This window comes from Sceloporus occidentalis, unplaced genomic scaffold, assembly GCF_023333645.1.
Source record: "Sceloporus occidentalis isolate IW3139 unplaced genomic scaffold, rSceOcc1.0.p SCAF_7, whole genome shotgun sequence".
NCBI lineage: Eukaryota > Metazoa > Chordata > Lepidosauria > Squamata > Phrynosomatidae > Sceloporus > Sceloporus occidentalis.
The window spans coordinates 16,068,325-16,094,482 of record NW_028316987.1 but is presented as its reverse complement, the minus strand read 5'-3'; the positions used below and the strand labels follow the sequence as shown (position 1 = coordinate 16,094,482).

Sequence of the window (26,158 nt, the reverse complement as noted above, 5' to 3'; positions counted from 1 at the left end):
AAGGTCAAGATACACAGCGAGACAGGTCTTTTGTATGGGGAGCTATTTTCCTTGCATGCATACTGGTTGCTTTTTCTTGTCCTTTTAGAGGGGAAATCAATGGCAGAGAGAACTACAGAGTAGGTTTAAGGCCTAAAAAATCAAGAGCAAACGTGGATTTCTATACAATTAAGATTCACCTTTTTGTGATCTCCTTCAGGGCCCCACTGCGACAAAGGACGAGGTAGTCCCCAAGGAGCTTTAGCTGCTCCCGGCTCCTGTAGATGTAGCGCATGTGATCCACATGGTCATAGAGGGTCTCATTCACCAGCTTCAAATCAATCAAAGGTTGGTTGCGAATTTGGTTCAGGAACTTGACAGCTTGACGACAAACCTAAGAAAGGTGGTTGGAGAAGAACACACTGTAACGCTGGTAATATGTGGGCCTCCAAGATGTTGTTGAAGTGTACAATTCCTATCATTGCTCACTATTAATTATGTAGGTGGGATTGACAGATGAATGCCAAGAATATCTAGATGGCCATGGAGTGACATCTAGGTAAATTAGCCTGAGGGGCCCTTATGTGCCCAGCAAAGGGATGAAAATTTCCAGTTAACTATTCTTGAAAAACTTATGAATGGATGACAAAAGCTGCAGTTCTCACTTGCTCTCTTCTAAGAAAGCTTCCGTGGTCTAGCTCTGTACAGAGACTAACCCCTTGGTTGCTTCTGTGTTCTGCCTTGTACCCACCTATTACACTAGGGCTAAATCAGTGGTGAGAGCCAGTGTGGTATAGGGGTTTGGGCACTGGACTAGGATTGATGACCAGGGTTCAAATCCCTGCTTAGTCATGGAAACCCACTGGATGACCCTGGGTAAGTCATACTCTTTTAGTCTCAGAGGAAGGCAAGGAAAAAAAACACCTCTGAATAATCTTGCCAAGAAAACCCTGTGATGGACTCGCTCTAGGTAAATTGGAAATTACAAATTATTGAAGGCACACACAACAACCAATCAATGCTAACTAGCACTTGTGTTAGGTTTACATTGTTTTCCTCTTTGTTATTTGTCTGCCAATATGAAAATGGAGTTCAGGGAGAGGAATGGAGAAGAGGATAGACAGAAACTGAACCTGTGAGGGCTGGACTGAAGAAGGGACTGGAAGCCAAGCCTATCAAAAGACAAACCTAGATCTCTAAGTTGCCTTCCTCTTACTCAGTGGTCCCCAAAATGTGCTCTTTAAGGGATTTTGGACTTCAGCTCCCAGAATCCCAGACTAATAAATCTCTAAAAGGGCACAGTTTGGGGACTACTGCTCTAACTGATGCCCTCTAAATGTTTTGGGATACAATTCCCATAATCCCACAAGCAGGGTGGACAACCACGGCAGCATTGGCATTTTTCCCCTAGTCTATAACTCCCAGCAGTTCTAGATAGCATAACCAAAAGGGAGGGATGACAGGAGTTGTAATCTGAAAATATATGTAGTTCCACAATTGCCAATACATGCTTTAGGATAGTGATTTCCAAATTCTGTCCTCTAAGCATTTTGGACGTCAGCTCCCAGAAACTCTAGCCAGCTTGGCCAACAGGAATTCTGGGAGCTGAAGTTCAAAGAATTTGGAGTACCAATGCTTGAAAACCACTGGTCTATAGAATTAAATTAAAGTGTCATGTATTCTAGAATGCTAGACACCGGTTTTAAAAGATAAAGCTGGATATTGCATTTTTTTTGGCTGTGTAATGCTATGTCTTTATACTGGGTTCAGATGCAAGTATGATATGAACTGCTATTTGAAAGAAGCAAGAGGTCAAAGCAATGAATCTCCCTTGCTTCCCATTCTGCCTTCTATGAACTGCCCAGTCATACCGGACGTCTTGCAAGGTCCCAATTATGAATCAGTCGTGAAGGGATCACTGACTCGTCATCCTGATGGCAGTTGTCACAGTAATAGAGACCTGTGAATGAACATAGCTTGGGCTTCGGGAAGGAGAAGCCAATCTGCCTGGAGCAACCTGGGGAAAAAAAAAAGGCAAACTCTAAAGACTTTGGACAATGCCACAAACTGGCTCCACAAACACAGAGAGTCTTTTATATGAAACTAGTCTTCTCTCACCTGGGCCTCTCCAGAGTTGTCAAACTGTATCTCCTAAACAAAGTGGCTGTTTGATAGGGGATGTGTTCTAACACATCTGCTGGAGACCACAATGAACAGGACTGTGTCAGGCAGCAGGATTTATGTCACTCTGCTAAGGGTCTAGGCCTGAAAATGCAGGGGGGATTCTGGGAGCTGTAGTCCCTCAAAGGGTAACATCCCCAGGCTCTGGATTCAGTGCAACTGTCTGTTTGTAACCCACCCTGACACTCCTCCCACCTGGACCCACCTGCACAGATGAAGCTCTGGCAGTCCAGTCCCTTCTCTGTCGGGATGGCCACTAGGTACTGCAGGAGGAATCCATTCTCCTTGACGGTGCTCTTCAACACCACCTGCGAGTTCCCATCCAGGTTGCCTCCAAGGGTCAGGGCTTCCTCAGCTGTTTCCAGGTAAGACATCAGCACCCGACGGACCAAGTCCCTCCAGTCAGCCGCTTCCTCTGCATTCTCTGCTCTCAGCTTCAGCACTGCTTTTGAGGTGATGATCTTGAAGAAGGCAGGACCCCCCAGGCTCACATCTGGCAAGATGTCCTGGATGGTCTCCACTCCGTAGCTATTGCTCAGAGTTTTTTCACCATTCCTGGCTTTGAAGCACTTCAAGGCTTCCAAGGACAAGGAGAACACAAAAGGGGTCCATGTCCTCTCGGTCTCCAAGTACAAGATGGACTCTTTAACCGCATCCAGCTCCGGCAGCAAGACACATGCCCAGTCAAGCCCATTTTGTCCAGTTCCACTGTACTGTAAGATAGCAGATGAGTTACTGGGCAGCCCTTCAGCAGAATTTATGATCTGGTCCTCCATCACCTCAGTGCACTCAAGCGTTTCCCAGTCATCATCCTGCTGAGGCCGACACTTCTGGACAGCCTCATGCAGCCGGTCTAGCCAGTCATCAGCCTCATCCTGGGAGGATGCCCGAAGGCACAGCCGTCTGCCTGAGAAGACCAGGTCAAAGCGGCCATCACTGTGTGCCTGCCCCAGGGACTCACACCTCAGGAGGGAACAGTTCTCCACACACACACGTTCCTCACTGTCCACATAGAGGCGCAGTTCCAGTGGTGAGAGCTCACAAAAGAACTCCTTCCAGATGCCCATGCCTCCTCGGCGTTCCAGGGTCCCCAACTTCAGCAGGCCACGGAATGGATTGGAAAGACCTGCAGTTATTTAGAGGGGAGGGTGGCGAAAGAGAGAAAAGTACAATTGACATGTCAAGATTTGATTTTAGGACACCCTTCAGAGAATCACAGAACTTAGAAAAAGGCCACTTTTGGGCTACAGCTCCTAGAATCTCCAAGTTATGGCCACATTGGCTGGCAAATTCTAGCAGCTGTAGCCAAAAAAAGGATTTCCCCCCAGGTGATTCACGAACAGTAAATTATGATGGAATGGAAGATGAGCCAGTACTTATAAATGCTGTTAAACCACCACAGTTATTTCACCCTTTTGTTTCTCATTCCACTCATCTTTCCTCAGTAGAAAGATATTTACCCATCTGCCTTCGGTGAACAACACTAAAGCCCTTCGACTCCTTCTCAGGGGAGAGCTTGGGTTTGCTTGTCTCTGATGAGGACACAGAGGCCTCATCCTGTCCCAGGGCATTGCTTGGTGTAAGTGGCTGGCCATCAGCAATCCTCTCTGGCGAGGGACTACGGGAGCTGGAGTGGCCTTTCTCTGTCTCCACAGAAGGAGGAGATGGAAGATAAAAATCATCTTCAGTAATCCAGCTTGTTTTCTGTTGGGGAATAAAAAGAAAAGAAATTGATTATTTAAGCTGCAAAGGTATCCCCTCATCTGAATGTTCTGCTGAATTCTCTAGGGATATGCTGACACAGGGCAAAGACATGTTGTCTTCAGCACAATGCTGGGTGCCGCACAGAAAAGACACACTCCCTGCCTAGAGGAAATATGTCTTATGAGCCAGACCAGAGCCAAACTAGCAGCTAGTAAAAAGAAGAGTTGTAGGGTAGAGTAGGGATCTAGAACAGGAATTGAATTCAGGGTGGACTGGGGCTTCTGAATGGTTAATAAATAAAATGGAGTCTCCTTAAATCAAGGATAACACACTTCTAATTACCTTATGATGAGACAAGTAACATGGAAGGCACCTTTTACCTCACCATTATCTCATTAGTTCTTAGACTAAACCCCTGACAGGAATACAGATCATCATTACCATCAGAATTAGTAAAGATATTTTGATTTAAATTACAGAACAAAGCAGAACTCCTGAAACATTTTCAAAACTGGCTTTTTAAACCCCCTTTAAAACATTATGTTCTTAATTACCTTGACTAACATTATAATTAATAATTTGTATATTGCTTTTATCCAGGTTGGAAAAATATTAGATACAGTTTTCCATGGCAATCTAATTGTGGTGCCTAGGAATTCCAAATATGGAACTTATATTTTGTTTACTTACCAATAATCTTGCAAGGCATATCATTATTTTGCCTCTTTTAGAGATGAGTAGGTTGACACAGAGTGACAATTATTTAGCAATGGCTGCCCAGTGAGTCAAGGACTGAGAATTCATGCCTCTCAGATATCAGAAGCACACTCTAGACACAGGACCGCAGAGACTAGTAATGGGATCCACGTCTGAAGTCTTGAGCCTTTCACAGACTTGAGTTCCTAGGGATGCAATTTCTCAACCTTTAAAGGGCTCTCTTGTGAACCCCAGCAGAGCTGATGGGAGTGTAGTGGAGTCTCCTTCCTTAGAGGTCTTTAAACAGAGGCTGGATGGCCATCTGTCAGGGATGCTTTGATTGAGATTTCCTGCACGGCAGGGGGTTGGACTAGATGGCCCTTGTGGTCTCTCTTCCAACTCTACGATTCTATGATAACAGGTTTTTGCTCAGGATGACCCAGGCAGGATAACATAACTTCCAGCTCAGAATGACATATAGACTGGCTGATAGCCAGGCAGGAAAAAGGCTTTGTCTGAAAACACTCTGTAGCTGGCTGTGTAGGGGAAATGGAATCCAGGAAAGGAAGTTCCAGTTTAATTTCAAGGAAAAGCTTTTTCTGGAGTATAAAGTTACTGCTTCACAAACTCAATTGATTAACTGTCACAGTCCCTTATTCACAGGGCGAAGCCTGCCAACTATCCTACTTTCAACATAGTTAAAATTGGGGAATGCAGATCTAGCTATCAAGCTGGAAGACAGGTAGGACTCTTCCCTCTAGCCCTCAGATTACAGCATCTCATGTACTGTATAGAGACATCCTAAGGCCCACAGCAGGGATGTACCACCTGAGTACACTTCACCCTCCTCACCATCCCTACACAAGGCCCCCAATCAATAATGAATTATTATTGGCCCTTCAGATACTTTGCACTTCAGCTCACAGAAGGTAACAGTAAAGGAGTTGACCTGAGATGTTCCATCCCATCCCTCAAATCCCTCCTGCAAGTTTGTTATCTCAAAAGGAAGATGGGTGAGAAACTGACAAAGCTGCTACTGCACTCCTTTATTTTTGTCTCACATGAAAAATGTGAAATAAGAATGCAAGAGGAACCTAGGTGCACTTAGGACTAGAAATGTGAAATTGAGGGGGGGGGGGATTTGCGGGGAAATCAGTTATTCTCACTTTTCCTCAAAGGCTAATCCCCCACTAGAAAATAAGTATGAATGGATTATGAAATATTTTATTTCATACTGATTAATAACTAAATTAAGATAAGATGTTTACAGACTGGTGATAAACACCAGCATTGGGGCAGAGTGGGGGTGTGGCGACCGCACGCTGCATACCCCGACTCTGGCCCAATGCTAGTGTCATGCTGCCTGCCTGACCAGATGGTGGGTGGCGGCATGCGGTTCCTTTGGCGCAGTGTTTAGACGCGCTGAGCCAAAGAAATGTGGAAAAGCCGCCACCGTTGTAGCAAGGGCACCCTTCTGCTGCTCTAAAAAGCAGCATTTTGCTGGGGTTTTTTGGTATGGCAAAGTGTCGGATCAGGGCCTTGGTTGCTGCAGGCCCGATCTGGTGCTAAAAGAGGTGGTGGCAAGCCACTCTATTGGGACAATCTGCATAGCCCCTTACTGACATAAGTGTTCCTGAAAACGATATAAAAGGAAAACGTTTATGTAAGAGGAGTGAGCAACTGAGGCTGTATTAGCCCCCTAGAGCCTTTGGCGTTAGACACAAAGCAGGATGTTATGTAAGTAATAAATGTAAAAAAAGAAAAAAAAAGAAAAAAGTAGCACTACTAACCATGTGAAAATTCATCTGTGTCATTTTAATTTACTTTGAAGCTAGAACTCCAGATTTTTTAAAAAATGTTTGCCCCCAAATGCCCCCACAAAAACCCTTGGAAGGGGGGTTGCTCCTGGGCCACTTTAACAAAAAGAAAAGCCTATAAACCACTTCCTGTTGTTGTTGTTTTAAAGTCCTATCCTGGCTAGGGATGCCATAACCCGGCGGCCCCCGTGACAAACCCGCATTTGGAGGCCCCCTCCCGGTCCCGGTCCGGTTTGGCCCCCGGTTCGGGGCCCGCACGGCGCCAAACCACCTTCCCCTGCCTCCCTGCGTGGCCGCGCCACCCACCTCCTCCTCCGTTCCAGGCCTTGTGGAGGAAGCAAAGGAGGAGGCGAAGGAGGAGGCGTTGTGCGGGGGGGAGGCGGGGGAGGGTGGCAGGGAGGTGGGGAGGGGGGCGCGGGCGCACGCAGGAGGCGCACCTCCTTCTCCTCCTCCTCCTCCTTCTCTGTTGCAGGCCGCGCCAAGCGGAGGAGGAGGCAGAGGTGCCTGCCTGGCTTGGTGCTCCTTGCGCGCACACGCATGCCAGAGCAGCAGGCACTGGCAGGCAACCACCCACCGCCTCCTCTGTCTGGCGCGCCTCCGTGCTGGGCACTTTCTTGGGCCCGGGAGGCGGAGGCAGAGGAGGAGGCTGAAGCAGAGGTGGGTGGCTGCCTGCCTACTGCCTTGACGCTGTCTCCCAGGCCCCAGGGAGGCCTTGGAAGTGGCGCCCTCCAAGCCTTCCCTGGGGCTTGGGGGACGTTGTCTCCCAGGCCCCAGGGAGGCCTTGGACAAGGTTTTAAAATGTAGGACCTTTTTTTTTAATGTCCTGGCAAGGAAATTAAAAAAATAAAATAAAAAAAATCCTATATTTTAAAACCATGTCCTACATTTTCCCCGGTTTGGAGGCCCTCAGGGATGGCAACCCTAATCCTGGCCCTAAAGTGGCCAGTGACAAAAATATCTCTGACATCATAGAGAACTAGTGCAAACAAAATAATTTAGAATCATAGAATCGTAGAGTTGGAAGAAACCACAGGGGCCATCCAGTCCAACCCCCTTCCATGCAGAAACTCTCAATCAAAGCATCCCCATTGACAGATGGCCATCCAGCCTCTGCTTGAAGACCTCCAATGAAGGAGACTCCACTACACTCCGGGGGAGTTTGTTCCACTGTCGAACAGCCCTTACTGTCAGAACAGCCCTGCATAGACAGTTGTTAGTTTCTTCTGTTTTTTTCAGGGCAGGGCTGCCTAACCACCTTGCAAAACTGAAGAGATTCCTATATAGTTCAGGTGTCCCTTGACTTTCAGGACCTTGTAGCTACATTTGTATCAGAAAAACCCCCAATATTTTTACATGGAAAGTTCATTTTAATTATATTCCAAACAAAGTATACTTTATGTATGGCAAACATGGCAACTGTATGCCAAACAAAGTTATATATAGTGCATTTCACGCTCCTAAATGAACGAAGTCAGACTTTCAATCTGTAATGTGTGCAAATAATGCATTTTTAAATTCCTCCCTCTAATGTCATTTTTCTGAAAAAACACCCCAGTTTTTCATTAATCTTTTTTTTGGGGGGGATTTTACATCTCTACTTAGGCTGGCTCCCAAAACACAAGCTGAATACATTTAATTCATTTCCCCCACATAAGGCATACACTTAATATTGCATTGTTGTTCTTTTAATTATTTAAGCTTTTGAACAAAGCTTATCACATAACTTATATTTGTTCGTATTCAAGGAACAAGACACTATTGTTGTTTTTAGTGCAACTTACATGGCCACCCCATGGAAATTACATTGCTCTAGAAACTTCATTTACTGTTTAAAAACAGTGGAATATTTACCTTTTAGTGGAGTGCTCATTATTTTAATAGGATCTGCAGAATTTCATGAAATCTTTGGATTGGCAAACTTAAGAACCACAGCATGTAGTCCAGGGGTGGTTAACCAAATGTTTTCATACTGCATCCCCTGACTACCCTAGACAGCAAAGCCAGTGGTGTGTGATGCTGGGAGTTGCAGTCCAACAACATGTGGAGGGCTTCACTTTGTCTACCTTGATGTAGGCAAATGCTTAGATAAGTTCATGTTAGATTAAACCAGATGTTACACAACTTTTGTCATCTTTAGTTTCCTAACCCAACTCTTTCCCTAGCTGAACATTTTTCCAGAATATATATGAAACTACAAAGCAAATAACTGAACTGAAACAAAATGCTGCAGTGTGTAGTTCCATATATAGTGTCCTACTCAGTCAGCCACATCCTTCTCCATCCCATTCTGGTCCAACAGTCAGTACCACACGGCCACTGAGAAACTCAGTCCTTATTGGATTGTTTTCAGGTTAACTTCCCTACTTTCCCCATCTAAACACTTTTTTGTACTTCTGCAAAGCCTGAAGTCCCTCAAGCCTACTAATACCTCCTACTCGTATATGGATGGTGCCCTTTTACTGCATAAAGACTAAGAGATCACTTTCCGGATATATGATGGCTAGTAAAAGCAATTCCTACCGAACAGATTGCGGGCGAGACTGGTGAGAGAGGTTGTCCTGTCCCTGGATGGCTTCCCTCCTGATCAATAGTGTGGCTGTTCTCTTTTGCTTCTCTCCTGAAGACTGGATGAGTCTTGGATGCATCTGTTTTTCCTTTGTTGGTGAGAGTAATGACTGGCACAAATGCCTGCTCAATCTTGGTATTAACTGCTGCTTCTCCAGTTTTCTGTGGGCTATCTGGACTTGGCTGCTGACAATTTGTTGTTGTAGAAGGCAGTTTGATGTCTGCAAGGCATTTGGCTGTTTCAGTAGAAGGAAATTGTGTAGTGCAAGAATGGGTGATGAGAGGACAGGGGTGCTGGGGTAGGGAAGATTCAGCTATGTCCTTTACTCCTACAGCTTCTGATTCTTTCTGTGCTCTGCTGAATTCCGCCAACACCCTTGAAGGGAAAAAACAAAAACAAGAAGCTAAAGCAAAATGCATGAGGGGAAAAAGCTGAATATGGTAAACACATCTCTAGGAAACCATTTGCCTTTAGGTAACCCTTGAATTATCACATGGCCACCAGTCACTTAAAAATGGGACATTAGTTCAGGCTTGGGAATCAGATGTTGTTCAGTCTGCAACTCCCACAGCCCTAGTCATCATAAACCACAGTGAAGAATGCTGAGGGATGCATGATTTTTGTCTCTGTATAAATTGCTAATACAGTGGTCCCTTCCCTTAGATGGGGACCCATTCTGAACTCTCCCCCCCCCCCCCCCCGGGTAAGGAAAAGTCCTCGTATGCTAGAGCCCCATTAAAACTAATGGGGCTTGTGCCTGCGGCCCATTACTATTTCCGACGCATGGTGTCACTTCTCCTGGTGCGGCTTTCAGTGTATGTTGAAAGCCACATATATTTCACCTCAAAATTGGGAAGAACGTCCTGACAGTAAGAGCTGTTCAACTGTGGAACACATTTCTCGGAGGGTGGTAGACTCTCTTTCTTTGGAGGTTTTTAAACAGAGGCTGGATGGCCACCTGTTGGGAGTGCTTTGATTGTGTCTTCCTGCATGGCAGGGGGTTGGACTGGGAGGCCCTTGTGGTCTCTTCCAACTCTATGATTCTATTATCTATATGAGAACATTTTAATACAGCTGATTTAACCTGAATAAAAATGGATTGTGTTCTGAGCTAGATACAATTGTTACTATGTAAGATCCTACTTTTAATTATCAGTATTTAAACATCATTTGGGGGTGAAGTCAGCAATCACAGTGAGAGTAATGCAGCAGATAGACTGTTGAGACTCAGTCATGAATTCTAATTCTTCCTTAACAATTTAGTTATTGGGTGTATTAGGCCCAGCCAGACAGAATTTGCCAGCCTATAAAAACAGGGACAGTGCCCTACCTCAAAAGGTTGTTGTGAAGTTGAGGAACTCTGAATGCTTTATCTGGAAGATATATTAAACCTGACATCACCTGCTAATGGTTGAAGTGCCGTAATCATCAGCCAACTTCCCATGCCTGGGTACTTTCCAAATGATTTGAACTACAATTCCTAGCATCCTTCACCACTGGCCATGGGTGGTGTAATTCATTTGGAGGGCAAAATGTTAAACAACAGTTTCATAAACATTCCAAAGGAAAAGTTGAACAACCACTTTAAAGGAAGTGGAAGACCTTTGAGGGAAAACATCAGGAATGTGCAACTAAAGCAACCCTGAAATATGCCCATCCAGCCACCATTTGAAGACCTGCAAAGAAGGGGAGTCTACTACCTTGTGAGGCTATACATTCCATTGTCATACAGCTATTACAGTAAAGAAATTCTTCCTAACATTTAGACAGAATCTTGACACCTGGCAGGAGGGCCAACAACTTTGTGAATGGGATGCAGAAGGAGAGGAAGATGATTTTCACACATTGATTCAGCCAACCAGCTATTTAGTGGTATTCAAGCAAGTCTTATTTGAATAAGAGCCTGATGCCCACTGAGATGTTTCCATGGTTTTCATAATGGGTTTTGGAGGTTTTTTTGTCATGGGGGAATCACTGCAGAACTAAAGTTTAATAAAGTCCATGTCATTTATCCATATACTCACTCTTCAAGGGACTGGTCCAAGTCTTTTCTTGTTGCCACACCATGTTCAGAGTCATCTGCCTTGGGCTCCTCACCTCTATCAGGGATCTGGATGCAAGCTAATGTCCCAGGTAGAAGGCTGTCAGAGCCCAGGCTGGAAGATAGCTGTGAGGAGCTTGTTGTGCTGATGCTTAAGTTGGATGCTGTAAGTCTGCTCCCCTGTCGGCTTTTAACGACAGGCAAGATGGCTGAATGTGCTTCGACTTCATCTGAGCCAGAAGACTGGGAGAGGGAGCCCAGGGATTCCTTCCTCCGGACTGCCAAACCTGTAAGGGGCTCTGCTAGTTCTGAGGCTGGGCAAAGGCCTGACAAGGATAAGGGTGTGATGGTCCATTCGTTTAGAACTGCTGACTTGTAAGAGAGGTCAAAAGCCAAGGAGGACAAGCCCTGAAGGTAAGTGAGGAGGAACTCAACCTCCTCAGTGTCCAGAAGCAAAGCTGGTGAATGGTAATACTCAGAGAGGTGGGCCTTTTCATGGAGCAAAAGCTTCAGGTAACACTCCATTAGGCCATCATTCAGGGCCAGTCTGAGCCAGGCACGGCAGCGACCCACATCTGTGTTGATGAAGTCCAAGTGTTCCAGTTCAGAAATGATGTTTCTGGGAGAAAGGGTGGGAGTAAAAAAAAGAAGAGTAAGAAAGATAAGGTCTGTGAAAACTGCATCTCCAAAGAGCAATGGAAAGCAAGGAGGATTTGGGCTTGCTGGAGAAGGCTGGGGAGTGACACATGCTCAAGGCTTCTAAAAGAAGATAGAAATTAACAGAAGTGGTCCCCAAACTGTGCTCTTTAAGGGATTTTGGACTTCAGCTTCCAGAATACCAGACTATTGGCCAACATGGCTGAGGCTTCTTGGAGCTCAATTCCAAAATCTCTTAAAGGGCACAGTTTGGGGTTCACTGCACAAGAGGGCTGTGAGGCATGTAAGAGATGACTGCACCATCTCATTATTGTCTGTTATTCAGTACCAAATATCAAAGTCAGGGTTACTCCTGTCATTGTATTTCTGAATTTCATATTAGGGTGTGAATTACACAGTGAAAAAAGCTGAGAGGAAAAGAAATCAATTCATGTGAAGCAGAGGATCGAAGAGAGTTCTACAGATACTACGGACTGACAAAAAGACAATATAAATGGGTGTGAACATCAATCAAGTATGAACAGTTATTCGAAACCAATATGACTAAACAGAGGCTACCTTACTCTTGAGGTATCATGATACAACATGACTCACTGAAAAAGATGATAATGCTCAGTAAAGTAGAAGGCAGTAGGTAAAGGTGACCACACTACAGATGGGTTCATTCAATCAAGGGAGCCATGCCCCCCAGTTTGCAAGATCCAAGAAGAGCAGTTAATAACCAAGGCTTGCGGAGGTCTCTTGCTCAAAAGACCACCAGAAGTTGAAGGCACCTTGGCCTGTTACAGACTGCCAAAATAAATCTGCTTCAGGTCTCTTTGGAGGTATGCTCTTTTAAATGATGCATGCATCCTAAGAATCCGGAAGCTGCACCAAAGCTGCCCTCCAGTGCTTAGGAATGGAGTGTGGCTTTGGCGCAACCTCCGGACTCTTAGGACCCATGCATCATTTAAATAGCATACCTCCAAGGAGACCCGAAGCAGCTTTATTTTGACAGTCTGTAACAGGCCCTTGACAGCTAATAACAGTGACATCTGTTTCAGAGCTTGGGACTTTTTTGTTTATAACTTCCCAAAGTCCCCGGCTACATGGACATCCTGGCTGGAGGATTTTGAATTGTAGTTACAAAAAATTCGTTTTTCTAACCTCTGGTCTGAATCCACTGAAGCCCTCATAAGCCTTTTAAGGAGAAAGTACAAGTCCTATCACCAGCTGTATCCCTTTACATTACTGATCTGCAGTTATTTATTGAGCATGGAAATCTTACCTCTGCCCCTCCCCCCCTCATACTCCAAAATGATACTACAGCAGGCAAAATCAGTCCACTTTGGTGACAGCTTCACTCTCATTCCACAAAATGGCAGCCTTACCGATGTGTGATAGATTTTAGAAGGGCCCAGAACACCGGCTGGGGAAGGGGCAGGCGACCCCCAAGTTTCCTCCCTTTTGCTCCAGTCTCAGGTTTGATGTGCTTGGCCTTCAAACCATGCACAAACACTGCCTCTAGTGCACAGCAAAGGGTGTTGGCGTCTCCATCATCACTGGTGACAAGAGCATCAGAGGTCACATAATGTTTCTGAAGGGCCTTGATAGAATTCACCAGCTGCTTCTTGATCAACTACAGTAACACAGAAGACAGACTATATGTAAGGTTGGGTCAAGGTAAGAGAACTTCTTTCCTCCCTCCCAGTTTTATTCGATATAATACAATCAAGATAATGAGAGGCAGCCACCTGCCATGTATCTTTTTTTAAAGGATCAAAATATGGTTGGGACAAAAATTGTTACAACAGTTCTCTTGCATTTGTGTTGGTTTTTAATTTTTTTTAAAAAAATAATCAGTTAAGGAGGTTGGCAAAAACAAAAAATCATTCTGCTTCATGTGAACATGGGTTATCTGGGTAACTGCGTATTGTGGAAGGTCCTTGCTTCACCATCCACAAACATACCTAAAGACATGAAGTATTTTTATATCCCCAAATTCTAATCGTGATCATAAAATGTCCCAGATTAAGGAACTCAATGGAGTTTTGGTTTTTTTTAATCTGCTTGGACAAAAAGTTAAGGAAAAATCATGCTCAAGTAGGAAACTCATCTCTAACTCTTAGTTTTCCTTTTGGCATCTTCATCTCAAGGATGATCAAACCAACAACAACACTTACCAGATTTATCACCAATCTCTTCTAGTAATAATTATTCAAAAATTCTACTTAAGCCATGTGCTTGTTGTATATGTGGTCAGAAGGGGAGAAACAACCTAATGTATTTATTTATTGTACTGCTTATTGTATGAACCCTATAACCAGATACCTGTATAAGACATTTGATCCCATTTTGGAATTTTCAGATTTAGTAAAAGTTATTTTTTATCCAATCAGGATAAATTTCCCATTGCCTGTACAGGTGATCACCTAACTCAGGGCTGCAGAATGTGTGGCCTTTCAGCAGTTGTAGGACAAAGACTCCCAGCATGCCTCACCACTAGCTATGCTGGCTAGAGCTGATGAAGTTCCAGTCTAACATCATGCGACAGCCACACGCTACTTCCACCATTTTATGCTTGAAATTAACATCAGTAAACATTTTGCTCCTTTCTCTGTTCATATTATGATTTCATACTGGGGTAGTGAACTATAGTTATAAACTATAAACTAGACAACCTTGAGAATTCTGAACATGAGTAAGTGTAGCCAGTGAGCCACATGCCTTAATGACTTAAGCCATTCTGAGGTCCCAGCTTTTGATTTATTTGTATTAAAAATGCTGCCCATGCTTTCTAGGGTGTGTGTGCTTTTGCCTGATCCACCACCCCCTCCAACTTTGTTTTGGGCACAGGTGATGCCTTTTATACATCAGGAAGTAAGCCAAAGTCCAGTGCCGGGACAAGGAAGCATGGATCTTATGAGGGCTAATGTGCCCCTCTGACAGCTGCCCACCTCTGGTTTAGTAACCAAGTAAATGAAGCAATTCAGTATGGTTATCAAGGAAAAAAAAAAAGGGAATGAAGATGGGTGTTGGCAACTTATCAATGTTTGGAAATTTAGGAGTTTGTACTATGAGCTGTACCCAAAATTAGTCCCAAGAGTATGGGCCCATTCACATTCTAGAGTTATAGTGCTATTGTTCCATTTTAACTGCCATAGTTTTATCATATAGAATCCTGGGATTTGCAGTATAGGGAGGGCCATTTAGAATTTTAAGCTGCAATGCTCCACCAAACTATAAACTCCAGGATTCCATGGGATGGGACCATGGCAGTTAAAGTGGAATCATCGCACTATAATTGTACAGTGTGAATGGGCCCCTGGTTTCAAATCACTTTCTCAGATGACAAAGAGCAAGGCTCTGAGTGTCACCATTAAAGGATGGTGAAAGAAGCGGCATGTTTGTTTCACTGAACCCCCAATGGGATGGAAAGGAGTCATAGGATAACTATTCATATGTCTTATGATCATTTCAAGGTTACACGTAGCCCCTTCTTTAAAATGATCTTGAACTGTCTCACTTCCCTATGGCCAAGAAGACTCAACCTCTACAGGCCACCTCAACAATCTGACCTCACCTGGGTTACTTCCTGTGACTGACATCCATTTGCAGTGGTGTGGTTGGAATGCATGTCTTATTTCTGCTTCTGCCCAGCTGTGGAATCACATGTTAACCTGAAGAAATTAGACAGAAAGGAAGAAGGCTTAGTTAAATTAGGTCTCAAGATAAAATCAACAGGAGTTGAGCAGTTTCTGGTTTGGGTAAAATTATCCAGAGAAATGAAGTTTTCCACAATAGCATTTCCCCCTATGATTTGTCTACCCCTGCCCGTGCTATCAGCTTTGTGCCCTTTGCTACATCCTGCTAAACTGTAGGTAGGTTGTCACAATTTCACTATGGTATTGTGTGAAGAAGCAGCATCCTTTTTTTTGTACTCCAAGTGTGGCCATACCATAGATCTGAATGATGGCCACTCAACTATCAGATAAATAACCTTTGAAAACTGGTTGCCGAGGAACACAAGCAGGAGGGTTCCTGTACTGATGTCCTTGCTTTGTTTCTCACAGGCATATGGTTGGCCTGTGTAGGAAAAGAAAAGTAGACTGGAAGGGTCATGTATCTAATCCAGTAAAGTACATGCCTTCAACTCACCTGTCGACAAAAAGCAACCCCATTAATTTCGTAGGGTTTTCTTAGGCAAGAAATACCCAGAAGTGGATTACCATTGCCTTCCTCTGAAATACAGTCTACAGTATCTGGTGGTCTCCCTTTCAAATATTAACCAGACCTGACCCTCCTCAGCTTCTGAGATAAGATAGGATTTGATGCCCTTAGAGTATTTATTATCCAGTAGGGCTGGATAAACATAAACAAGACCACAGTTCTCACTTCTATATCAATAAAGCTGTAATAACTGTGTCCTGGTTTATGTGATTGTTAGATATATTAAGTAGAGGGGAGGATAAAGAGGATACTAGAAGAGGACTGCATAGTCTTTGGGCTTTGTGGGAATTAATTTGTTTCTCCCTAAACCCCTAAGGTCTACTATCTGGAGCCAGGTTTGGTGCTCCAGAACGGGAGGGGAAACAAAATTGCAGAACAAAGTGTCTTGGAGCATGTGAAGAGCCCAGCAGTATTTCTTTTACAGTATTGGAGCTCGCACACACATTCTTACAAACAGAAATCTACTCCGAGACCCCAGCCCCCAAGCTTTCTTGATTTAATCAACCTCATTTCAGATGGGGGAAGAATGTTCCCTTGTTGTTATTGTGAAACCATTGTAATTTGAATGACTGCAAATCACACAAAGATATGTCAGTAAATCTCAATCTGCCTTCTGCCTATTCTTGCAAGGCTTTCAGAGTGGGGAGCTGGCAGCTTATGCAACTTCCCAGTCAGCCTTCAGAGGGGTGGGGAGGCAACAGCCTGACTGGGAAGAAGCACAAGTTCCATCGACTCTCCATTTCACACTCCAGCCCTAGCACACCACAGATTTCAAAGAAAGACTTCTTCCAGTCTAATTCCTGCATGGGGTAATGAGATCTTCTTGTGTGCATGCTATTTTTCTACTACATTGTCATCCGTCCAGCCCAGTAATTGAAGTGACCATAACAACATAAAATACGAAATAAAACAAAGACAATAAAACAAGTCAGATAATAATGGGATAAGGACAACTCCTGGAACATTATTCACAAATCAACATCACCATGGAGGGGGCTTCCTGTCTTTGTTCTAGAATTACAGAGCAGAAGCCTGATTTTGTCAAAGCTGCTGATGGGCAGTGGCAGCATCCACCCAGAAAAGCCCCAATACCAGGCTGTCCAATCCAGAGTCCAGAACACCAGTGAAAAGATGTGTTTACAGCACACCCCTCCAGATTACTCCCAGGCAAATGAACCAGGCTATATGTGGCCTATTCCTATCCATCACACTTGGTCACTGGCCAATCTGAACAGTCATAAAATTCCTTTCCTAACCCTTGAACAGGATTATCATATATGGTTCAAGAACAAGCATCTTCTGAATATTCATAACTGAAATTTCACTTGAATGCTCTGTAGCTTGCCCATTCTTCAATTCGCCAGGCTGTGATGTATTACAAGTCTCATGTATTACAATTCTCTCTTTGCTCTGGTTCCCCACTAAGCCCACTTACAAGTCACAGACAGACAGAACAGGCAGGGTGTAAGCTGCTGCTTTTCACCACTAGTCAAGACACTGTCTGAAGCACAGATACTAACCTGCTGCTCATCTGAGTACAGATGGAGAGCCTTGGTAGGACCACCGACAAAGGACAGCCTCTGGCAAAATCTGCACCATTACCTGGGGAGAAGGAGGCGGGCAGGAGATTAAGCCCCTTGCCTTCCAGGCTAGACTTGTCACAAGACGTCCTGAACTCTGAACACTGAAACTTTACAAGCTGAGCACAGCAGCCACAGGCAGCACTTCTCCTTAAGCTCTGACCTATTGTCCAGAGGGACACAAAAAGCCATCGATGCACTGTTTGCACTCCTCTGACTAGAAGTGCTAAAACTGAGAGAAATTATGTAGTGGGTTGGTTTGGTTCTCTTCCCTTTCAGAGGATCAAGTTGAAATCTCACTGATGGCATGAGTCTGAGTTATGGAATGAGCTGGGACCTAGCCCAAGGGTAGAACACATCTTTGCATATAGGAGTAGGGAGGGAAATACAGGTTCTGTATCCCCAAATTACCATTCTTATTTCTATTTAGCAAAATCTTTTAATTCACATTTTAATTCAGTAATCAAAACGAAATAAGGCAAGTTGCCTGTGCCCACAGACTGACATCGATCTATTAGTGAAACAGGATGTTCACTTAGTTGTACTAAATCACATTTTTCTTAACTTGAAGTGGACCTGATAAGGAGTGCATACAGTGAGTGAAACTGAAGGTCCTTCATACCCCAGCAAGAAAAAATAAAAGAAAAAATAAATAAAATAAAAGTTCAATGGTTGACATAAAATATACCTTACCTGTTTCAGGAGTTGTCATTTATTGGGAAATATATGCTATTATCTTTATACCTTAATACAAATATTCCAATAAAATATATTCCACACAAAGCTTTGAACGTTTTTAAATATAATACTTAAACCTAATGTGCTGTATTACATAGCATTATTTAGAATACAGGAAAATTTCTGTTTTTCTAGAGTCTAAAGAATCGATGCCAGTCTGTGGGCACAGGCAACTTATCACATTTTGCCTTAACTACCTGCATTTGTGACTGACTGAGATCTGTAAGATTTTGCAATATTGAAACAAGCTTAGCAGTGCATTCATTAGTTAGCTTATACAGTGGGTCTTCCATATTTACTGGGGTTACAGTGGGTCCGCCACATTTACTGCAGGACCCCCATTAAAGTGAAAAATTGCAAACAAAAATCCACCTCCCCCCCCCCCCCCCGCAAATCTGAGGGAACACTTCTCTAGGAATCTCTAGGTCCTTCAGTGCAGCTCTATGGCCAACACCCAGCAGAAGTTGACCAAAGAATTGCACTGGAGGACCTACAAATGCCTAGAAAAGTGTTTTCTTTAAGAATCTCTATGTCCTCCAGTGAGAGCATATGGTCAACTTCAGTGCAGAGTTGTGCTGGAGGAGCTAGAGATTCCTAGAGAGAACATGTTAATCAAATCCATTTCAAATTAAGTTGAAACTTAATCCAGACAAGACAGAGATGCTCCTGGTCAGTCAGAAGTCAGATCAGGGAATACGGATCCAGTCTGTTAGATAGGGTCCCAGTTCCCCTGCAGGTTCGCAGTTTGGGAGTACTCCTGGATTCTGCTTTGAACCTGGAGGCCCAAGTCTCTGTAGTGACCAGGAGTGCTTTTGCACATTTAAAACTTGTGTACCAACTGCACCTGTTCCTTGAGATGCTGGATCTGGCCACAGTGGTACATGCCCATTTGAACTACTGTAATGTACTGTACCTGGGCCTGCTACTGAAGAGTGTTCAGAAACTTCAGCTGCTTCAAAGAACTGCAGCCAGTCTGTCCATATATTCCAAAATGTCCTCACTGTAAACAGCACCCAAACCTCTACTGTTTTCTGAGACATCACCAGCCCTGCCTTTTGAAGCCTGAAATACACTATCAGCTCCTTTTCTCAAGGGCTTAATTTGAATGGTTGTTTTCAGTTTGACAACCCATGCTAATCACAAGAGGCCTAAAACAAATCAGCATAGTTTCTGCATAAACAATTCAACCATTAAATATTAAGCTGCAATTTATATAGATAATTTAGAAGTCAAGTTTACAGTTCAGGTTTAAAACATCAGCAAAGAGCCAGTTAATGCCAAGGATCAGCCCTGGAAAACACAAAGCAATACAATAAGCATGCATCTCATTAATTCACCAGCATCATACTCCTCCAGTTTGAGTTTCATAAGCAGAAATCAGAGAAGGTACATTTTTAGGCGATAGCTCCCCCAATTCACTATCCAGGTCAGGGCCAGGGGACTGGGGGAACTGCGGACCAAAAAAGTAACTTTTCTAAGCACTGGCATCTGAGGCCTACTTTCTAACACTAGAACATTTGGGTTTTCTCTCAAATAACAACACACACACACCAATACACAAGAGGCCAAAGGAAAAGACTTGTTGACAGGATCCTACCACAATCACATGTTGTTTGCTGACAACCCTCAGCTGCTGTTCTCAACAAACCTGGAATAGATATCCCATCTTTCAGCACTTTCCATAACAGAAAACTGGGCTGCTGCTGACAAGAAATGTTTTCCCTCCTGCAAAACACCGGGCTGACAGCCAGAGAGAGCAAGCAATGCCTCTGAGGCACAGACTTTGCAAACAAACAGTGGAAGAAAACACGATCAAGTGGCTGAGAGGAAGGCGGGCCTTGCTAAAGGAGCCTATTTCTCAATCAGTGAAAGGCAGGATAATCCAAATACTCAAAGGGACCCACTAGTCTCTGAGACACAATGAGTATTTTTCCCAGGCACTATGTCTTATAAACATGTGTGTGTGTGTGTGCGTTTCCTTGTCCAATCCTTACTACAACAACTAGAATAAAACTGGGAAACAAATGCCGCGAGTCATCTAGAACAACTACCTGGTCTAAAAGCAGAATCTTTCCTGTTATAACCCTTCAAACTATTTTTGAAGAATACTATTTGTATACAGAGAGCTAGCGTAGTGTAGTGGTTTAAGCGCTGGAGTAGGCCTCTGGAGACCACAGTTCGAAACCTGACTCGGCCATGTAAATCCACTGGGCGACCTTGGGCAAGTCACACTCTCTTAGCCTCAGACGATGGCAATGGCAACCCTCCCCCAGGAAACTTGCCAAGAAAATCCATGATAAGAGTTCTTAGGGTCCCTTAGGGTCACCATAAGTTAGAAACAACTTGAAGGCACACAACAACCACATGTATACAGCATGTATACAGCATGTTCACATGTACATATACACAGGCACAAGTACGACACGGTGACAGAGTTGTGCAAGTATATGGCTTGTGCTGGGGCAGGTTAAGGCAGCGTTACCAAAGGACTCACCTTGATGTTAGGAATGTTGTAGGCACACATCTATAAAACCAGGAGTCTGCTCTCTGGGGTCAGCTGGCTATCAATATTCTCCAGCATCCAGTCCTTTGAAGCTGCACATCTCAGAGGTGGTCAGGTTCCTCCTTCTTTGGCTCAACAGTTCTAGGAAAAAGGCTGCTGTGAGCACATGACAGGCACCAACTCACAAGCTTGGGACAGAGGGTTATAAGCAACACCAGTCAAGTCACACAGTGACTAAGCCAGGACCTGGAAACTTAGCAGCCATTCATCCCTCAGCCTTGCAAGCATTGCTCCACATAGCACAGATGACAAGGCTTTTCCTGACCACCTGACTGATGCCGTCTTCCCACATTTAGAGTCTTTGTCTGGGAAACTGGCAAGTAAAATCTAGCACACAGAAGCTTGGCAGGTCTATGGTAATTTATTCATTTATTTATTTATGGTGCATTTAAGCAGTTATGGCTGGTGGTTTCTTCCATGTCAGTGGGGTGGTGAATGTACTCTGAGGTTTAATGCAAACTATAAAGGACCTATCCAAGGGGGTGCAATGTATCACCAAAATAGGTTCAGAATCTTGGATAACTCCTTTAAGGTTCTGACTAAAGCCTGAAACAGATTTACCACCACACTGATATGGATGCCCTACTCACAGTGAATTTAAAGGGAGACATCAGGAACTACATGGCTTTCAGGTCCTCTCTTCCCAAATGTCACAAAGAGAAAGAGCGAGAGAAAGAAGACTCTTTTCACTGGATTCGTGCAATCAGTTTCTCTTTGGGATGTCCACTTATGCATCAATCCAAAAGAGGAGACTGACTGGCATAAAATATATGTATATGATAATTTATCTCTAAATAAATTAAGCAAATTTATAATTTAAATGAAATAATCTCCCGAAAGTGGGGAAACTGGTAGCCTGTGTGTCTGCTCATTTTGTTCTCAAGGAACAAAATACTAGTGGGCAACTTCGAAGCCCCTGCTCTCAACTCTTAACACTTTAACTTTTAAAGTGGACATTGACCAGACAGTCCTTTAAAGAGAGGCTCCCTTCAAATAGACAACTGTCCTCCGACCACCCATCAAACAGAGGACTGTTCTCTGTAAAGAAGAACAGATGGCCACCATGTCACTTTCTTTCTAATATATATATATATATATATTAAAATTTCTCTTTAAAGCCGCCTTTCCCAACCTTTGCCCTTCAAGATGTGTCAGAACAAAACACCCATAATCCCTCAACAATAGGTGAAACTGATAGGCTTTTTAGTCCCAGACATCAGCAGAGATAAGGAGCCCTTCGAACAAGTTGTCCTGCAAAATTGCAACACCTCTTTACCCAACTCCTCTTTAGGAAACAAGCTCTCTTAATGGCAACCTTGCCTCACAAAAAATATACACTTAGCAATAAAATTGCATTTCAAGAATCACCTGCTACTTGAGTCGCTTTTCTGCAGTCACTAAGTCATGGTGGGAACAACTGGTAAGGAGCAGCTTCCTCCTGTTACTGGTTGGGTTGTTTTTATTACCCCAGACCAGCTACTAATACCCGAATCATGCTGATGAGCAAGAAACATTTAATCTTCCTTCACGTGTCCGGAGATGCTTATTATGAAATGAATGAGATGTCATCGTCATGAGCCAACAACCAAGAAGCAAGTATTTTAATTATGAAAAGAGAAGCCAGCATAGGACACACTGACCTTCTCAACCAACATAGGATTTTTTTTTTATAGTAAACCTGTCTGATGGGGTTAGTTTATAGGACTTTTTCTCATTTTGGAAACTCTTAATTTCTGAATTACTGAAAAGAAAAATCCTGCCCCTCATTTTGTGTGCAGAGGAGGGAATACCTCTTTCCTTCTGCAAAACTAACAATGCACCTCTAGGATAAGATACTTTCTGAAAATAATACATTCAGCCCACTTTGCATAGTGCTTGCTGAATGAATTGCGCTAAATTATACTAAAGGCCTCCCTATTTCCAGCAGCCTGTTCTTTCCATATGTCTCTAGGAAGGCCACAAACAGGTCAGAAGTACAACCACACCCTCACAACTATATGTTTAGCAGCAAGCAAAGGCCATTCTTGTGACTTAACATGCAAAAGGGTATATTGTTCATAATGCAGCTTCAGATTTTTGTGGAACCATACAATATTGGGAAGTCTGGCAAGGAGGCATGATGTCTATGGCTGCATCTGTACTGCAGAAATAATCCAGTCTGATAACCATTTTAATTGCCCTGGCTCAATGCTAAGAGATCCTGGGAACTGTAGTTCTGCAAGACATTTAGCCTTCCCTGTCAGAGCACTCTGGTGCTACAACAAACTACAATCCTCAGAATTCCATAGCATTGAGCCATGGCAGTTAAAGCGGTGTCAAACTGGATTATTTCTGCAGTGCAGAATAGCCAGTGTCTCAGGGCCTAGACCAACTATGGGAGTTGCTCCTTTCTTATGGGGAGTCCTCCCTCCCCAGAGTTTAGAAAAATTACTTCTTGTAGATTACAACTCTTACGACTCCAGAACCTTCCAACCAATATGGTCTACACCGAAAAATTCCAACTTAAAAAACAACAACAACCAGTTCTTAGCAAAGCCGTCTATTTGACTTTGGTTTTCTTACTTCCCCATGCCTTAAATAAAACATTTAAAAGGAAAAAAATGAAAACATGGGACAAATTGGAAGCAGACAGTCATACATGATATCTCTGCACGCTTCTAGGTGGCTATGCTGTTTTGCGTGAAAGAAGCTACTCCTTCCCATTACTAAAATTTTTAGCAGCATAGAAAATATATTGGTGGTAAGGAGCATTACTGATGGGGTGTAAATGTTCTAATCTTAGCACTGGACCCAGTGCACATCATCTGATAAAACAACCCATCTTCCCCTCTAAATCCAAATGGCTTTCAATAAACAGAAGAACACAGGGAGTGTAAATGACAGAGGATCAACAGCCCAGGCAAAAGGGGAGGTTGTGTGGGAACAAGAGAGGTCAGTCTTCACTTTGTTTCCAAAGAAATTCCCACATTTTCCTTACAAACTGAATTCCCAGCATTGCTATGGAGGGATGTGAAAACCACTCCATCTTGATTTTACTGCATTTGTCCATGTCCCACCAGAATTTTATTCCTGTAGTTCTGCAATGGGTTGTGAAACCATGTGGCTTTCTTACACATGGAAATTTGTGTGTATTTCCCCCCATTTCTTAAGGTGCATATTTACTTACTGATTTCACCTGATGTATAACTATGTATTTTTTCCAATTAAGTACATTTTACCTATCCTCATTTAAAAACATTCACTTTGATTTGTGCACATTTTATTTTGCATATTTTATTTTTCCAAAATACTTGGTGAGCCTTCCACAGATGTGAACTTTCAAGGCGAGATGCATTTGTTGTCACAAGGAGTTTCAAGAGGTGCAAAAACTGCAACTTTAACAGTCTTGACAAAAGAGTAATAATCAAGGACATTCTTTCCATCCCTATTGTTATGATGAATGAAAATGAAATTGCAAATGCACAGTGAGGGTAAATGACAGGAGCCCTGCTGCTCAACAAGTGCAATGAACCTAGAACAAGTATTACATATGTATTACAAAGATTACACCCAGAGAAACTGCAGCGTAATCTGTAACTTTCTACCCAGGCGAAAGAGGACTGTTACGCAAACACATTTAAACACAGATAGAAATGGCAGCTTTCGTTTTCCCTGGCAGCTTTGAGGATGAGTGATATTCATCGGCAACGTGGTGCAGGGGCAACAGTTAACATCCCCACCCCACTCCATGCTTCCAGTCCTGATTGATGTCTCACAGCTATTATGAAAAAGAATAAAAAATCTGTGAAATTACAAACATCCTGTAAGTCTAACTTGACACCTTAAGGATGAGTGGAGTGGAACGAAACAACCTGCAAAGGAGCAATGTAGCAGCTCTGGGTATCTGCCTTTTAAAAAGGTTGACTACACAGTCTTTGTAATTTCACATTCAGGTTTATGAGACTACAATATGCACATGCCTAAATGACTGGGTGAATCCTCTTACAGATCTCAGTCAAGAATCTTGACTGGAATAAGGAATGTGTGACCCATGGGCTGCATGTAGTCCCCATGGCCATTTCCGTGGGTCTTGGGGTCCACCAGGGGATTAAAAAAAATGAACCCACATGCTCTCCGGGGAGCCAAAAGGCATTTTTGCTCTTCAGACCATTTTAGGACCAGGAAAGGCCCTTCTTGAAAAGAGAGGATAGCCTTAAAGTAGCCCAGGATGTTCTAAAAACAGGAAAATGCAACCCAAAGTTCTTACAGAGTAATTGGGGGAAAAACTTATTTTGTGAGAAGGATGTGGCCCTCCAAGTTCAATTAGGTGGCTAAAGCAGGTCCCCAACTTCCTACCACTGTCCACCCCTCATCTTCACAGCAACAATTTTCATGATATTGAAAGCATATTTTCCAGTCTTGGAGTCTGTGGAATTTGCAAGGCCAAAATTCATAGTTTTCCAGCTTATAAAGTGTTTCCTCACATGATCAGGCACAGGCTGGAAACTCAAGAGAGTAAAAAAAAGGCATTCAGTCACAACACAAACCATGTTGGTAGCTTATCATTACTTGGCTTCAGATTCAAAGTTCTCACGAGCACAAATAAACAAAAAAGGAGATAATATTCGCAACCAACAAAAGTTGTAACAGCACATAAATCCCTGGGAAATGAGGGCCGAAGTTAGAAATGAATTTAGGGGAAAAGATTTTTGAGCGGAGCTTGTTTAAGAACATACCTAAGCATTCATGCTGGAGTAGACAAAAATCAGCTATTTTATGCAATTCCTCATGTCAATATTTTAAATCAGATTTTTTTAAAAAAATCCTCAACAAAATGTAAGATCTATCTCATCTCATCTAACATCTTTTATTATGCCACTAAGGGCCAAAACAGATGGCCCTGAAGGGACGACATGATGCCGCCCTTTGAGTGCCGGATCAGGGCTGCATCAACCGCATGCTGCAGCCCTAATCCAGCTATTTGCCAGATCAAAAAGAGGTGGCAAAATGCCACTCCTTTTTGAGTCGGTAAAAGGGCACCTTTTCTGTTGCTGCTGCAGCTTTGTGGCGTTCCTGTGGTGTGCAGTATATAAAGGGCATGCTGCCAGAGAGCCACAATGCTGCCCGCTGTCTGGTCAGGTGGGTAGTGTGATGCTGGCTTGGGGGCATCATTGGAGTGTGCGTCATCTAAACCCAATGGTAGAGGGATATTAATGCAAGCAGAGGCCACCTCCCTTCTTGGCCATTTGTGGACCAGTGACAAAGGGCAATAAAAGCATGTGAGTCTAACTTTTCTTCTCGTTTTTCACATCTTTGCCTTAAGAAGAAGTCTGTAAGGCTTCAAAAGTTTGCATTATATTATTTTTTAAATTATGGTTGATCAATAAAGGTATTGGAGAGCCAGTGAAGTGTGGTGGTTTGAGTGTTGGACTATGACTCTGAAGACAG

General features: G+C 43.4%; 1 protein-coding gene across 4 annotated transcripts in view; it reads right to left on the bottom strand.

Annotated features, from left to right (window-relative positions):
• PLEKHM1 (pleckstrin homology and RUN domain containing M1) overlaps nt 1–26,158 on the bottom strand; it is a 41,182-nt gene that overhangs the window by 6,847 nt on the left and 8,177 nt on the right. For 2 of the 4 annotated variants that reach the window (XM_089532079.1, XM_089532082.1), the window contains exons 2-10: nt 20,663–20,812; nt 15,204–15,300; nt 13,012–13,259; nt 10,968–11,603; nt 8,898–9,318; nt 3,621–3,864; nt 2,366–3,286; nt 1,851–1,996; nt 180–373 (exon numbers count right to left, since the gene is read on the bottom strand). In XM_089532079.1, the coding sequence (XP_089388205.1) occupies nt 180–373; nt 1,851–1,996; nt 2,366–3,286; nt 3,621–3,864; nt 8,898–9,318; nt 10,968–11,603; nt 13,012–13,259; nt 15,204–15,257 (2,864 nt within the window). In that variant the 5' untranslated portion in view covers nt 15,258–15,300; nt 20,663–20,812. Of the gene's footprint in view, nt 1–179; nt 374–1,850; nt 1,997–2,365; nt 3,287–3,620; nt 3,865–8,897; nt 9,319–10,967; nt 11,604–13,011; nt 13,260–15,203; nt 15,301–17,370; nt 17,447–19,765; nt 19,832–20,662; nt 20,813–26,158 lie in introns of those variants that run through there. The other 2 variants (XM_089532081.1, XM_089532080.1) reach the window with 2 other exon arrangements.